The 12231-nt window shown below is 39.3% G+C and overlaps 2 protein-coding genes across 2 annotated transcripts in view; one reads left to right on the top strand and one right to left on the bottom strand.

Annotated features, from left to right (window-relative positions):
- The first annotated feature begins 2509 nt into the window (after window positions 1-2509).
- On the top strand, window positions 2510-5956 carry clul1 (clusterin-like 1 (retinal)). Its single transcript, XM_041992112.1, has 8 exons — window positions 2510-2715; window positions 2886-3034; window positions 3135-3305; window positions 4198-4636; window positions 4853-4975; window positions 5062-5276; window positions 5457-5635; window positions 5809-5956. The coding sequence occupies exons 1-8, from the start codon at window positions 2613-2615 to the stop codon at window positions 5822-5824; spliced, it is 1395 nt and encodes a 464-aa protein (XP_041848046.1). The 5' UTR covers window positions 2510-2612; the 3' UTR covers window positions 5825-5956.
- A 120-nt stretch (window positions 5957-6076) lies between these two features.
- yes1 (YES proto-oncogene 1, Src family tyrosine kinase) overlaps window positions 6077-12231 on the bottom strand; it is a 29795-nt gene continuing 23640 nt past the window's right edge. The window contains exons 10-12 of the mRNA XM_041992111.1: window positions 11363-11516; window positions 10345-10476; window positions 6077-7713 (exon numbers count right to left, since the gene is read on the bottom strand). Of these exons, the coding sequence (XP_041848045.1) occupies window positions 7505-7713; window positions 10345-10476; window positions 11363-11516 (495 nt within the window). The 3' untranslated portion in view covers window positions 6077-7504. The remainder of the gene's footprint in view (window positions 7714-10344; window positions 10477-11362; window positions 11517-12231) is intronic.

Below are 12231 nucleotides of genomic sequence, written 5' to 3'. Positions count from 1 at the left end.
TTATCCATCATACCTCTGTTCTCTGTCAAGTTGTTTATCTCTTGCACCTGTTTATCTTCTCCCAGTTAGGATTCCTCACTGTGATCAGGACCACAGAACTTAACACAAGACCACATCCTGAGCTGCTCATGAATGAATCTGCTGCAACACTTTGAAGGAATTTATTGATCTCCTGGAAACTTGGAAGCTTTAGCAGAAAAATGCCAGCATAATAAAAACCAAAGAAATCAAAAATGTGAGATCATTGTCTAAATTTCAACCTGTGTAAGTATTGATTTATATTCAACCGTGTGAATAATTGTGTGAATGGAGCCTTACACAACCAGCAACGCTTTTTTTATTGTCAACTGTTTTATGTTTAAGTTGACCATGGAAGAACATGGGAGAAGTGTTTTCTCTCTGCAGTGTTATAAGAACCAGGTGCAGGCTGTTTTTGATTATTATCCAGTAAAGACCCTTATTTTCTGGGTCGCAGAATCCAAAGAGGGCAGTCTAGAGATGAGAACAGAGAAACTCTCTCACCTCGAGTCTCTTACACCTCAACAGGAATGGAGGAACTAAACAGCTCCTCTTCATTAATCCTAAAAATAATCCAGATTCTTACTATGCCAACTAAAAATGCGCATTAATACAGAAACTAGATATAATCAAAGTTAATTTTCAAGTAAAGTTTAGTGTATATTATTGTCTGCATTAATGCTCATTAGCTGCATATTTGCAGAGGCTAAAAATGGTAACTTGATGTAGTTTTGCAGCAGTTAAAACTTTGGATGACGATCAGTCTGGCTCAGATCCTGCAAAACAACCTTGCTGACAATGTCATTCCGTCATAACACTACTTAAGAAAGTATTCTTGTAGATTACGATAACACCGCTTTGAGAAGACCAATCATCAATCACCAGAAACTATGACGTACAGCTCATTGTAGTGAAACTGTTTTTAGGCAGGTAAGGACTGTTAGGTCTGAGCCCTGTGGTGATTTAACCACTGATGGCTCCTTAGAGAATTGATGACAGCACAGCTCAACTTATCCCTGCTGATGTAACATCTTTTATTATTTACAGACTCCAAATGCACAAAATAGGCATGAGTTGACAAAGCTCGTCCCTCCGATCTTTATTCTAAAAATCTATCTGATTTTTTTTCTTTCTTTTATGTCTGATTTTGATTCACTCAGAAACAATATTTAGCCTCTGAGCTAGTTTTATCTGACAAAATTAGCATTTTAAAATGTATTAAACATAAGTTTGATATGTGCCAGCAATTTCTTATACAAAGCAAAGCTCTCCACCAATGTGCAAAACATTGGATTAATGGGCATCAACATCAGGCAAAGACAATAATAGGATAAAGCTCAAGCGGGACGAGCACAAATAGACCTGACCAGGTCAAGATAGCCCAGCGACTTTGGTCCACAGCACTTTGTTTACGTCTGTGAGAGGAGAGGCTCCTTCAGTGTTGTGCTGGTGAGTTCTGCTGTTTCTGTCTTTTCTTTCTTTTCTTCTTGTTTAGTCCTAATCTTTCATTTTTTATACCTTCTATTTGTATTTTACATTCTGTAAGTGTGTTATCATTTCAGATTTTACTTAATTCTTTAAAGCGATGTTGTGGTTATCTGCTGACTTGTGCATCCGATTTATCACTTTAACCCTTTTAAGACAAATTTATCACATTTAATGATGCATTTTGTTCATCAGTTTTATCTTTTTTCAACATTATTTCTCAGTGCTTGAGTCACCTTAGAAACAGAGGCTAGATATGTAACCAACATGATATTATAAAACAGACTTGATAAGCAACTTAAACCCATAATGAAATAAGTTCATGGGTATATCCCCATTTACAGTAAATCCCTGCTGGATGCCACCTTGTATAACTCCTTACATGACTGCACTGAGCCAGGGGCTCCTGTAAAGGGAGGCAGATGAGGAACCAAAGCTAAGGAACCAAACTTCTTCTTTTTTTGTGTTCATCTTTATGACTTGATGGCGCCTGGCCTCCTGGCACAGCAGACTTAAACACAGATTCCCAGCAGAGATGAACTCCATGATGCCATTTATTCAGAGCTCACATAGTGCTTTTGGCCTTTTAATGGTATGACTTACAGTAAAAACAAAAGTCAGCTAAATTAATTAGAGGACTCACAAGAAGGAGGGACGAGAAAAGTCCTTGAGTTATGCAATACTGGCTGTCTAAACTAATCTGGACAGCCATAATATCCAGCTTTTGTGGACATACTATGATGCACTTACCACTATTTACAGCAAGGACTCTGTTTCCTGTTATCTGATTTCCACAGGAGTTCTGTGGATAGATGTGTAGCACCACCAGGTGGCAATGTTCCCCATTACCAGGCATGGTTCTTCTGATGTTAAATCACTCTTAAATCCCATTAGCCTTGTGGATCAGACTTGATGACACGTGTCCTCTTAGTTTCTTAACTTGACCTGCTTTGTATTTGCATGCACGCACACAATGCCTACAGAACTGACATGGCACTTCTTTATCTGCCAGTGTGAATCTGAATCAGTCACTTCTAACACATGGACTGAATCTGTCATGTCCTTGCAGAGTCAATTTCTTCCATCAAACACTGCGACTGGGCCCCAGGATGAAGCTCCTGCTCAGTTTAATGCTTTTGGTGGCAACACTGAGTGTCCTCAGTTCTGCTCCCACCGACCAAACTAAAGTCATCTCTGACGACACTTTAAAACGTGAGAACAGAATTTTTTACAATATGAATATATGTTAGTAGTTTTTTTTAAGTAACTTTGAAGTATTGAAAGATTTGTTTTCAAAATTTCAAATATTTTTGCTTTGCTTCTTGCTCTGACTATTAGACTGTAAAATGTAAAGTATATTCCTCTTTTTCTGTATTTCACAGAGCTGTCTGTGGATGGAGAGAAACTTGTGGATGAAGAAGTGAGAAGGGCCTTGTATGCAGTGAAGCAGATGAGGGAGGTGATGTGGAGGAATGAGCAAAAGCATGAGCACCTCATGAAATCCCTCAAACACAGCAATGACAAAAAGAGAGTAAGGCTGTAACAGCTAATAATAATAATAATAATAATAATAATACAAGAGAGAAAGGGACATTATAAAAAATGTACTATATTCCAATTTCTCCCACCAGGGGGCAGCCCAGCTGGCAAAGGAGGTGACAGAGAAGCTGGAGGAGGCTGAGGAGCAATGCAAAGACTCCCTGCAGTCTGAGTGGGAGGAGTGCAGACCCTGTTTGGAGGATGCTTGTAAATCCTTCTACACCTCCACCTGCCGCAGGGGCTTTGCTACTTTCCACCATAAGGTATAAAAGCTTGCATTAAATCTCCTGAATGCATTTGCAATGATGATGTGAGCCACAGGTCATGACAAAAAAACATCTCCATATTAAACACCAGAGAGTGCAACAGCCTTTTCTTTTTTTATATTCTATAGTTTTCTGTTCACCACCAGTTCAGCAATACCTAGATTATTTAGTTTGTATTATAGGTTGTTTCAGTAAGATGTTAGAGGTGTGAAGACATGAAACGCCACAATATTTAACCAGGAAGGACAATATTAAAGAAAGGTTAGTCAAATTTAGACCACTCATAGATGGAATATGAAACAACTGGCCCCTGGGAGCAGACATTTAAAAGAGGGCCCACTTCTCCCACAAAGCTCAGGCACTCAGGCAGTAAGAGAGGTATGTAGTGTGCAACTAATACATATATTAGTGTGACTTTGTGGTAATATTTGGATTACTTAATGTCTTGCAGTTATCTTTGTTTTCTTTATTTTGCATCTTGTTTCATTTTGTGTAATATTTTAAGTTTCACTGTGGCTTCATGGTGCCTCTATTTAGCCATTTCATTCTTTTGGTGCCAAATATTGGTAATTTTTATATCTCTATCACCACTCTTTGATGTATATATATATATATATATATATATATATATGTATATGTGTGTGTGTGTGTGTGTGTGTGTGTGTGTGTGTGTGTGTGTGTGTGTGTGTGTGTGTGTGTGTCTTTCTCTCATATACATTGAGAAAACTAATTCAGAGATGAGACTAATAGCCCTCTCACTATTTGGGCCCTAGGGCGTGTAGCCAGTAAACATGTACAATGTTTTTGATCCTTATAATCATTGGGAGGTCTCTAAACTGCAAACCAGACTGAAAACCACCGAAGATTTTTCTGTATTTCTGTACTGTAGGTGGAAAACCTTTTCCAAAGAATCTCCCGGCGCTTTGGACCTCGCGAGCGCCCCATTGAAGCCGGGGATATTCTTGTGAATCAAGGCACCAATGACTCTGACACAGATGTTGTCCAACTTGAGGAGTCCTTCAACCGTGTGATGAGCAAAATTGGCAAGCTGGTGAACCGCAGCATCACCCTGGTCTCTAACATGAGCAGCAGGCTCGACAAGGTCCTTCAGAGAGCTTTCCTGAACAACACAGATGTCCAGGCAGAAGAAACCACCGATGATCCCTATTACCCTGGCCGGGACTCAGGTTTCCTGCAGGGAGTTGGCCTGGAGGAGGTGCTGGAATCCTTTTTTGACTTTGGCAAAAGTGTGGTGGAAGAGTTTGGAGCTGTGGTGACTCAGGTGTTTGATGACCTTCATCAGGCAGTGGAGGAGGAGAGGAAGAAAGGTGATGCATGCTTCTGTAACTTGTTGGTGTCAAAACTTGCAGATTATTTAGTTGATGGAGAAATACTGGATTAGCACAATTATAATATTAAAAAACAGCTTCAAACAAAAATATTTCTATCATTGCCCGACTGATTTAATTTTTTGCCGTTCTTAAATATACACATGTATAACAATTATTTAAACACCTGTGAAACTTTTTTTCCATTTAATGTAGCGAGGGAAAGTATCCCTCGCTTCTTGCAGAACAGGAAATTGTGCAGAGACCTTCGCAAACAGACATCAGAGTGCTGGCAGCTTCAGAGCAAGTGTGAGGCCTGCCAGGGATCTCTGCTCACAGGTGAAGCACCACCACACTCACACATCTTGTGTTTATTTCAGCTCCCACCTTCACATTTTGCAGCTCACCTTTTCTCCCGTTTCCAGAGTGTCCCAGTGTTCGGGAGTTGCACGTAGAACTAGACGAAGTTTCCCAGCTGCTGGATGTGTCCAAAGAGCAGTACGATGAGATCTTGTCTATTGTTCAACGCCACACTGATGAAACAATCAACTGGCTCAGCAACATGGCAGCTGAATTCAGCTGGGTGGGGAAGGCTGTGAGCGACAGCAGCACTCCTCAAAATATCTTCCGCATCACCATGGTGAGCTGGGATGAGGGGTAGAGTGGGGGGTTTATCATGCATGTATAAGAGTCATGTGTTTATTATCTGGATGGAAAATAGATAAACTTAGACAAAGTGGTAAGAAAATCAGCTTTGGAATTTTTTACATAGATAATAAACACATAAAGACTGATTGGTATAACTTTTCCTGTTCACCAGATGGCGCCAGAGAGCCATGATGAACAGAACATGTCTGTAACTGAGACCAAGGTGGAGGTCAATGTTCTGAACTCTCCCCCACTCATCTTCTCTGTTCCTGGAGAGCTGGAGCTGCAGGACCCAGGCTTCATTCAGTATGTGGCCCAGGAAGCTCTGGACAAGTACAAGGAGATGGTCAGGTGAGTTTTACTGATGTGATCCTGTGTGTTACATTTCATACCACCAGCTGGAATTTTACTGGCTTTGTCTACCTGTGTACAGTCTTATACTAAAGCAAAACCTGTATGTTGTCATCAGATACAGAGCTTATGATGCAGTTTTTAAAAATGACTTATTTTGTCTTTCTTTGCAGGATTGAGGACGAGTGAAGCTACAGTGTCTTAACACGCAGCACTTTATTTCAAAGCAGAACTAGATTGTGTTTGTATAATAGGCATCATGTTGAAATACAAATACACTGCAACTGTAATGATGTAAAATACTGAATGTAAAAATAAATAATGTGCACACTTGTTGTTAAACAGTGTAAATGAATAAAACTCTGGGCTTCTTGTTGACCAAGTGAAAAATTAATCTGATGTTTGAGTCTTCCAAGGAAAAAAAAAAACAAAAACAGTAAACCTTTTTATTTATGATTTATTCTGTACAAAATCATATTAGTAACAATTCTCAGTAATTTCACCCCCTCTAGTTCACATCAATTTTTTTCAAGAACAATCGCATATTATGTGAATGAGACTCAGAAAAGAAACAAACAAAAATAATTCACATCTTTGTCTCCTCATTGTCTCCTTATTTGTCACACCTTGATAAGAATTATTTTTTAGTGCATGTGGAAGGAGAAATACCTGTAAGAATTCATTGGAACTTCTATGTTTTCATTAGAATCTAGAAAAATCACTCAAGTTCTGCCCGGACCACAGTCTGTGTGCACATTTGTTTAGTCTTTTCTACCAGTTTACACACTCAGGACGTGATCCATCATCTCCATCTCTGGGAATTACAAGAAAACCACAAGGAAAGCTCGAAATACTGTTTGAAATATTTCATTGAACATCAATGGACAGCTCTGCGTGGTTCTTTAGTCATTGGTTGGTTAGAGTTTGCTGACAAGAATAAGAATAACGCTCCGGTTTAAAGAAGATTTAATGAACTCCAGTACCAGTACCATGGATCACAGGAGATCTCATTTCACTGTGATGTTTCACTAAAGTAGTTTTGCACAAACCCAATGCTGCTAATTGTTTTGATCAATGAACTCAACCTTTCTTAAAATTTCATAACTGTAATGTCCATTTCTAAGCATTTATAAAAATGATAATTACAAAATCTGTTGCAAATTATCAAAATAACTCTTTATGATCTAAAATCCTGGATTAAATGAAAAAAAAAAAGTAAAAGAAAAACAAACACGCAACTTCTCATTCGAGTGAGCACATTAAAAGTAATCACACACAACATGTCTTTCATTCTCATTCTCGATCTCATCGCACCTGCTTAAAATACATTTCTTTTTATACATACTGTATGTACATCTGCTTTGATTTATCAGTACATTCTTACAACCATACAGCAGACCTTTATGTCACCGTTTGTCAACGCACGCATCTCCATCAAAGCTTTACAGTCGCAGCACATACTCAACAATTCAACCACAGTTATTGGTCACTTAAAAAAAACCTCTTTGCCAACCTTTTAAAAGACTTGTGTAAATTAAAAAAAAAGCGGGAAGCTAAAGGGGGGAGGAAGGGGGATTTTTTTTTATCATTTAAAAAAGTAAATTAAGAAAAAAAAATCTGCATCTCTACAAACTCTAATCAAATCTCCACCCTCTTTAAATCACAGTGTTGTGGCCAGCCCACATGGATTATTCTGATTGGCAGAGTTCCCAGAGTTTATCGCACCAGCACCCATTGGCATATGTGGACACTTGGTCCCCCGGTATACGAGGGACGAACATTTCCAGGTATGCCAGTGTCTATGTTGTCCCAAGTTTTGTTCTCCACTGATGTACCTTGCTGTGCCAGAGTTCATCAAACACCAACAGACTAGAGATTGTCTCCAGGCTGGTATTGTGGCTCCGTGGCTGTGAAGTAGTCTTCTAGGAAGGACTGGATGTATTCAAAGGTGGGTCTTTCATCAGGTTCCTTCTTCCAGCACTGCCTCATCATCTCGTGGAGGGACTCGGGGCAGCCGTGTGGGCAGGGCATGCGGTAACCCCGCTCTACCTGCTCAAGAACCTCACGGTTTACCATACCTTTATAAATAGAAAAATAGAGGAATGTAAGATAAATAAAAAGCATCTCCATGATTAGATTCACAAGTTCTTCAGTCATTAACTCATTAATGACCTTAACTTCATAACAAGAGCAGAGTTTAAAAAAAAATTATTTGAACTGATTAACATTTAATTAATCCAAGACCCATTCATAAAACTTGATTGTTTTTTTTTTTTTTTTCCTTTTGACAACAGTGACCCTACTCCGCCGTGACTTCCCGATGCTCGGCGCGATCTGAAACGTTGCCTGCGTCACTTTCTTCCAAAATCAGCTTCTCTCGTCGAGATAATTTGGATTTTTAAAATAGCAATTGTGCTAACTTTGTTTCTGGGCACCCAATAATAGAAATTCTAAATGTAAGGCTGGAAAACTATGAAACTAGATGAAAAAGGATGCAACATAGGTTTTGGTAGACTATGTTCACAGCTGTGGCAAAGCACCTATTTGATCAAAATCAGCTTCTCTTACCTAAATTATGTCAAAGTCTGAATGTTTTAATCGCTAATGGATTACATTCACCTGTAAACTATTACATTACATTTAATCAAATCAGGCTGTTGTGAATTTAATCGAATCGATTCAGGAAATAAGTGTTGATACCCAGCCCTGTTCAGAACTATATAAAATTTGTGTTTTTCTTTTTTTTTATTTAGTCATTTTATTTAAAAAAGAAGAACTTCATGCAGAAAGATTGTAAACCAAAAGACCTCCAACAGCAGGACAAAGTGCTTCAACACACACACACACACACAAAAAAAAACTGCTCAAGAGAATAAAAAGAAAAAAACAGACAGTCCAAGCTGTACAAAAACCTACTAAACTGGGTGAGAATCTGCAAGATGACCCACACAGGTCCCACAGGATCTGAAAGTAATGTCCCAGTGGCAGACGCCACAGACCATCCCACGTCATCACACAGTATTTGGCTGGTGGTTTTAATTTTATGGCACCACAATGTATTTATAGTACCAAAAGGGGAACTTTGGGACAACTTAACAGAAGATGGTGCTTTTGGGTTGAAGTGCAAATTTAGTGAATCTCTAAAGTGACAACAAGAGATGTTTCATTTGATTCATTGAAGTATTTGAAGTAATATCCAGAATGACTCAATATTTTCCACTGTTAAATTATAAATTTAGCTCTAACCAAGAAACATGACTAAGAGCTGCATTAGATCCCTGGTCAAGACTGGCTTCCATGAAAGGAAAATAATAAAAAGCGGGAAAAAAAAGACATAAAAGGGAAAAATTAATATTACTTAATTCATGATGAATTTCCTATTTATATCACTGCTGTCCAATAAGGGTTGGAGTACATTTGTAAGACAAGATGCCAACTACAAAAGTTTCAAAGACAATAAAACTAGTGTTTGGATTAGGAACTAACCCATCATGCAGCCTGAAACTGTGGAAAACTTTGACACCGTGACTGACGGTGGGAGTAAATGCCCACGCAAACCACTGTGTAGAAAAAGACACAATCTCACAAAAAGTCAGCAACATAGCTGGATGTTGGGTCATTATTTCCTGTAGGACTTGCAGTCTGTTTTGTGACAGATGCAACACATACAGGACAATAGTACTGTTAGAAGTGTTAAAAAGTAAAAAAAAAAAGATGCTCCTGTGTTCAAAAAGAGCAGACAGGTTAATAAACTCCAGTTTGTCACTATTGGCATCAGCTTCAAACAGAAAACCAGTCAATACTGCTTCATCCTCGAGCCTCTTCCTTCCATACTAGAGCACCAGATTTGTGGATTCCTTTCCAAGACAGGAAGCCAGTGATCCCGAACCCTGTGACACAGCACAGGCACAGCTCCATGGGGAGCTCAGCTGCAGCTAAAAGAGGTTATGACACAGAGTCAGCAGCATGGTGGCTCTGTGGGAGAGTGAGGATCAGATTATCTCACACTCTGAGAAAGAGGCAGGGCCCAGAAGCAGCTGCTGAGCCCGAGACATGGTGACATGGCGGTATGTCGGATGCTGAGGCGTGATTTACGCCTAGCATCTGAAAGCCTGATCTCTAATTAAATGTCTGACATACATCAGCTATCTATATATACTCTAAGTCTAAACAGAAAAAATATGTTTGTTCCCATGCAGATGCTTAGTATAACTGCTTCCAGAAGCTTTCACACTGTAGTAAAAATGAAGACTTCTATCAGCAAAGATCCAGTGAGGCACACATCAGTGTCAGGAAGGAGAATGTGGGGGTTCAGCCCCCCAGATTTGCACTTTAATGCATTAATAAGGTCAAATGATTTGCATTGAAACCAAGAACCACTAGAGCCAGATGGGCCAGTACAAAGAGACAGTGGTTAAGCCAGCCATATGGCAGCAGGTCATTAGTGCCAGAGGAACACAGTTAATCAGTCACACACTGCAGTCCTGCTCTCCCACAGCAGAGGGCAGGCACGAGGTGGCAGACCCTGCTAAATAGTGGGCTATCACAAATGTCAGGGTGTCACCCTGAGGCCACTAAATCATTTATTCTGGTTTGTTTATAGGAAGTTCTTTAATTTATCTTTTTCTTTTTTATTGCACATAATCAAGTGCAAGCAGAACTTTTAAAGACCCTGAAATATTACAAGTGTTTTTTATATTTGCTCTCACCTGGGTATGGTACTCTGCCCTTGGTCACCAGTTCAGTCAGTAGTATACCAAACGACCAAACGTCAGATTTGATAGTAAAGCGACCATATAATGCAGCTTCAGGGGCTGTCCACTTGATGGGGAATTTGGCACCTGGGGGAAAAAAACATTTAGAGTTATTAAGAAAAGGTTTTTAGAATTGTTGATACAAATGGGACTGCAGATGATAAACAGAGTAGATTAAATTGGCTATTTTAGACATTAAACTGTCAGGAAAAAGGTAAACGTGTTCAATAACAGGAGATAAATTTAACAAGAAACAGAAATATTTGGTGGATAAACAAAATTATGAATGTAAAATGTCTACAAATAGATTATCCAGCTTATGCTTTTAGCCTCAAATATCACAACCTAAATGTGTTCTTGTATTTTAGTCCAAGCAAGGATCAGCTGCTAAAATCTGATGGTAGGGCTGCAAATAATCATCTTCATTGCTGTTAAAACTGCTACTAATATTTTTAGTTTTACTCTTTCATGAGAAATAAGAGAAAATCTTAAACAAGGGAGCTACTTAATTATTTAATTGTTTTAGCTCTACAGGCAGCGTTGATTGTTTCTACAAGAAGTAAAACTGAATAAAATGTCAGAAAATATGAAAGCAGCTCATCTAAAAAGACTTTGTCAAACATATCAATTCAGAAAATAAATTAAAACCAACATTAACACACATTTAGAGCTTGTTTGTATTAGAAAAACTCAAAAAACAAAACTCACTGCATCATTTTGAGACAGATTTAGTTAAATATGGTTATAGTTAAAAAAGATTTGTTGTTTTGTTTTCACACGTCGCATTTTTTCTGTTTTGTGCCGTAAAGGTTAATTTACAATAACATTAAGATCCAGTCTGAGGGCTGGTGTAGGCTCATAAGGTTCAAAATAAATGCCAAGTATTTATAGCCTGTGCAGATCCTCACAAACGCAGAGCTGTAAATGTGTGTGTGTGTGTGTGCACAAGCTGCATCCAGGTCCTAACACACACCTTGTCTGGCGGTGTACTCGTTGTCCTCGATAAGCCGGGCCAGGCCAAAGTCAGCAATCTTACAAACCAGGTTATCAGCCACCAGGATGTTGGCAGCTCTCAGGTCCCTGTGGATGTAATTCATCCTCTCGATGAAGGCCATACCTTCTGCAATCTGGAATGACGCACACAGGAAGAAAGGAGGAGTCACAAAAAAGAAAAAATCAGAGCGGCATTAGAATGAAACTAAATTTAAAGTCTTAAAAAGCCAAATGAAAGATTTCTAGCCATAGAGAAACACACTACTCTGAGATTTGACCCAGATTTAAATGTAGACTTAGATGTCCAAAGTAAAAAAAAAAACACTGTGAGACTGACAATGTGAGCAATTAGATAAATCTTAAACACAGCTATCAAACACCCTCTCACACTGTCTGCCAACTCCCTCCGAGGCGTCTCTGCTTTCAGCCTCTGTCAGACTGATTCTCAAACACTTTTCCACTCCGCTGAGTGGAGAGAGGATCGAGCCCGAGAGCATGGAGAGCTGAATTAAGAGCAGATCACAGTAGGTGACTGAACTTGCGAGCTTAAGTGGCCTCTGGTGAGAAGTGTTTAAGTGCTACAGGCAGTTAAGTGGTTTAGGAGGAGGGGAGGCACACACGGTTGTGCAGAGGAGGAGAAGCGAGGGGATGGGAGATACTAAATAAATATGCCAGCCAGATGGAGAATAAACAGAAACCTTCATTCACAGGTCCTTCGTATTTGACTTGTACACACCCACGAACAGGGCTTTAAACATGGAGGTTCCTTTGTGTACTGGTGATGCACAATAAGCCTTCCCTCAGTCAGAGTTAAAACAGCAGCTGGCAGGTAAGAGACTAAGGGAGCTG

The sequence above is a fragment of the Melanotaenia boesemani genome, chromosome 8 (genome assembly GCF_017639745.1).
Source record: "Melanotaenia boesemani isolate fMelBoe1 chromosome 8, fMelBoe1.pri, whole genome shotgun sequence".
NCBI classification, from domain to species: Eukaryota; Metazoa; Chordata; class Actinopteri; order Atheriniformes; family Melanotaeniidae; genus Melanotaenia; species Melanotaenia boesemani.
This window is presented reverse-complemented; position numbering and strand designations above follow the sequence as displayed.

Coding starts and splice junctions, on each gene's coding strand:
- clul1 (XM_041992112.1), top strand. CDS start 2,613: ATGAAGCTCCTGCTCAGTTTAATGCTTTTGGTGGCAACACTGAGTGTC. Junction 4,637..4,852: donor GGAGGAGGAGAGGAAGAAAG/GTGATGCATGCT, acceptor CATTTAATGTAG/CGAGGGAAAGTATCCCTCGC. Junction 5,277..5,456: donor ATATCTTCCGCATCACCATG/GTGAGCTGGGAT, acceptor CCTGTTCACCAG/ATGGCGCCAGAGAGCCATGA.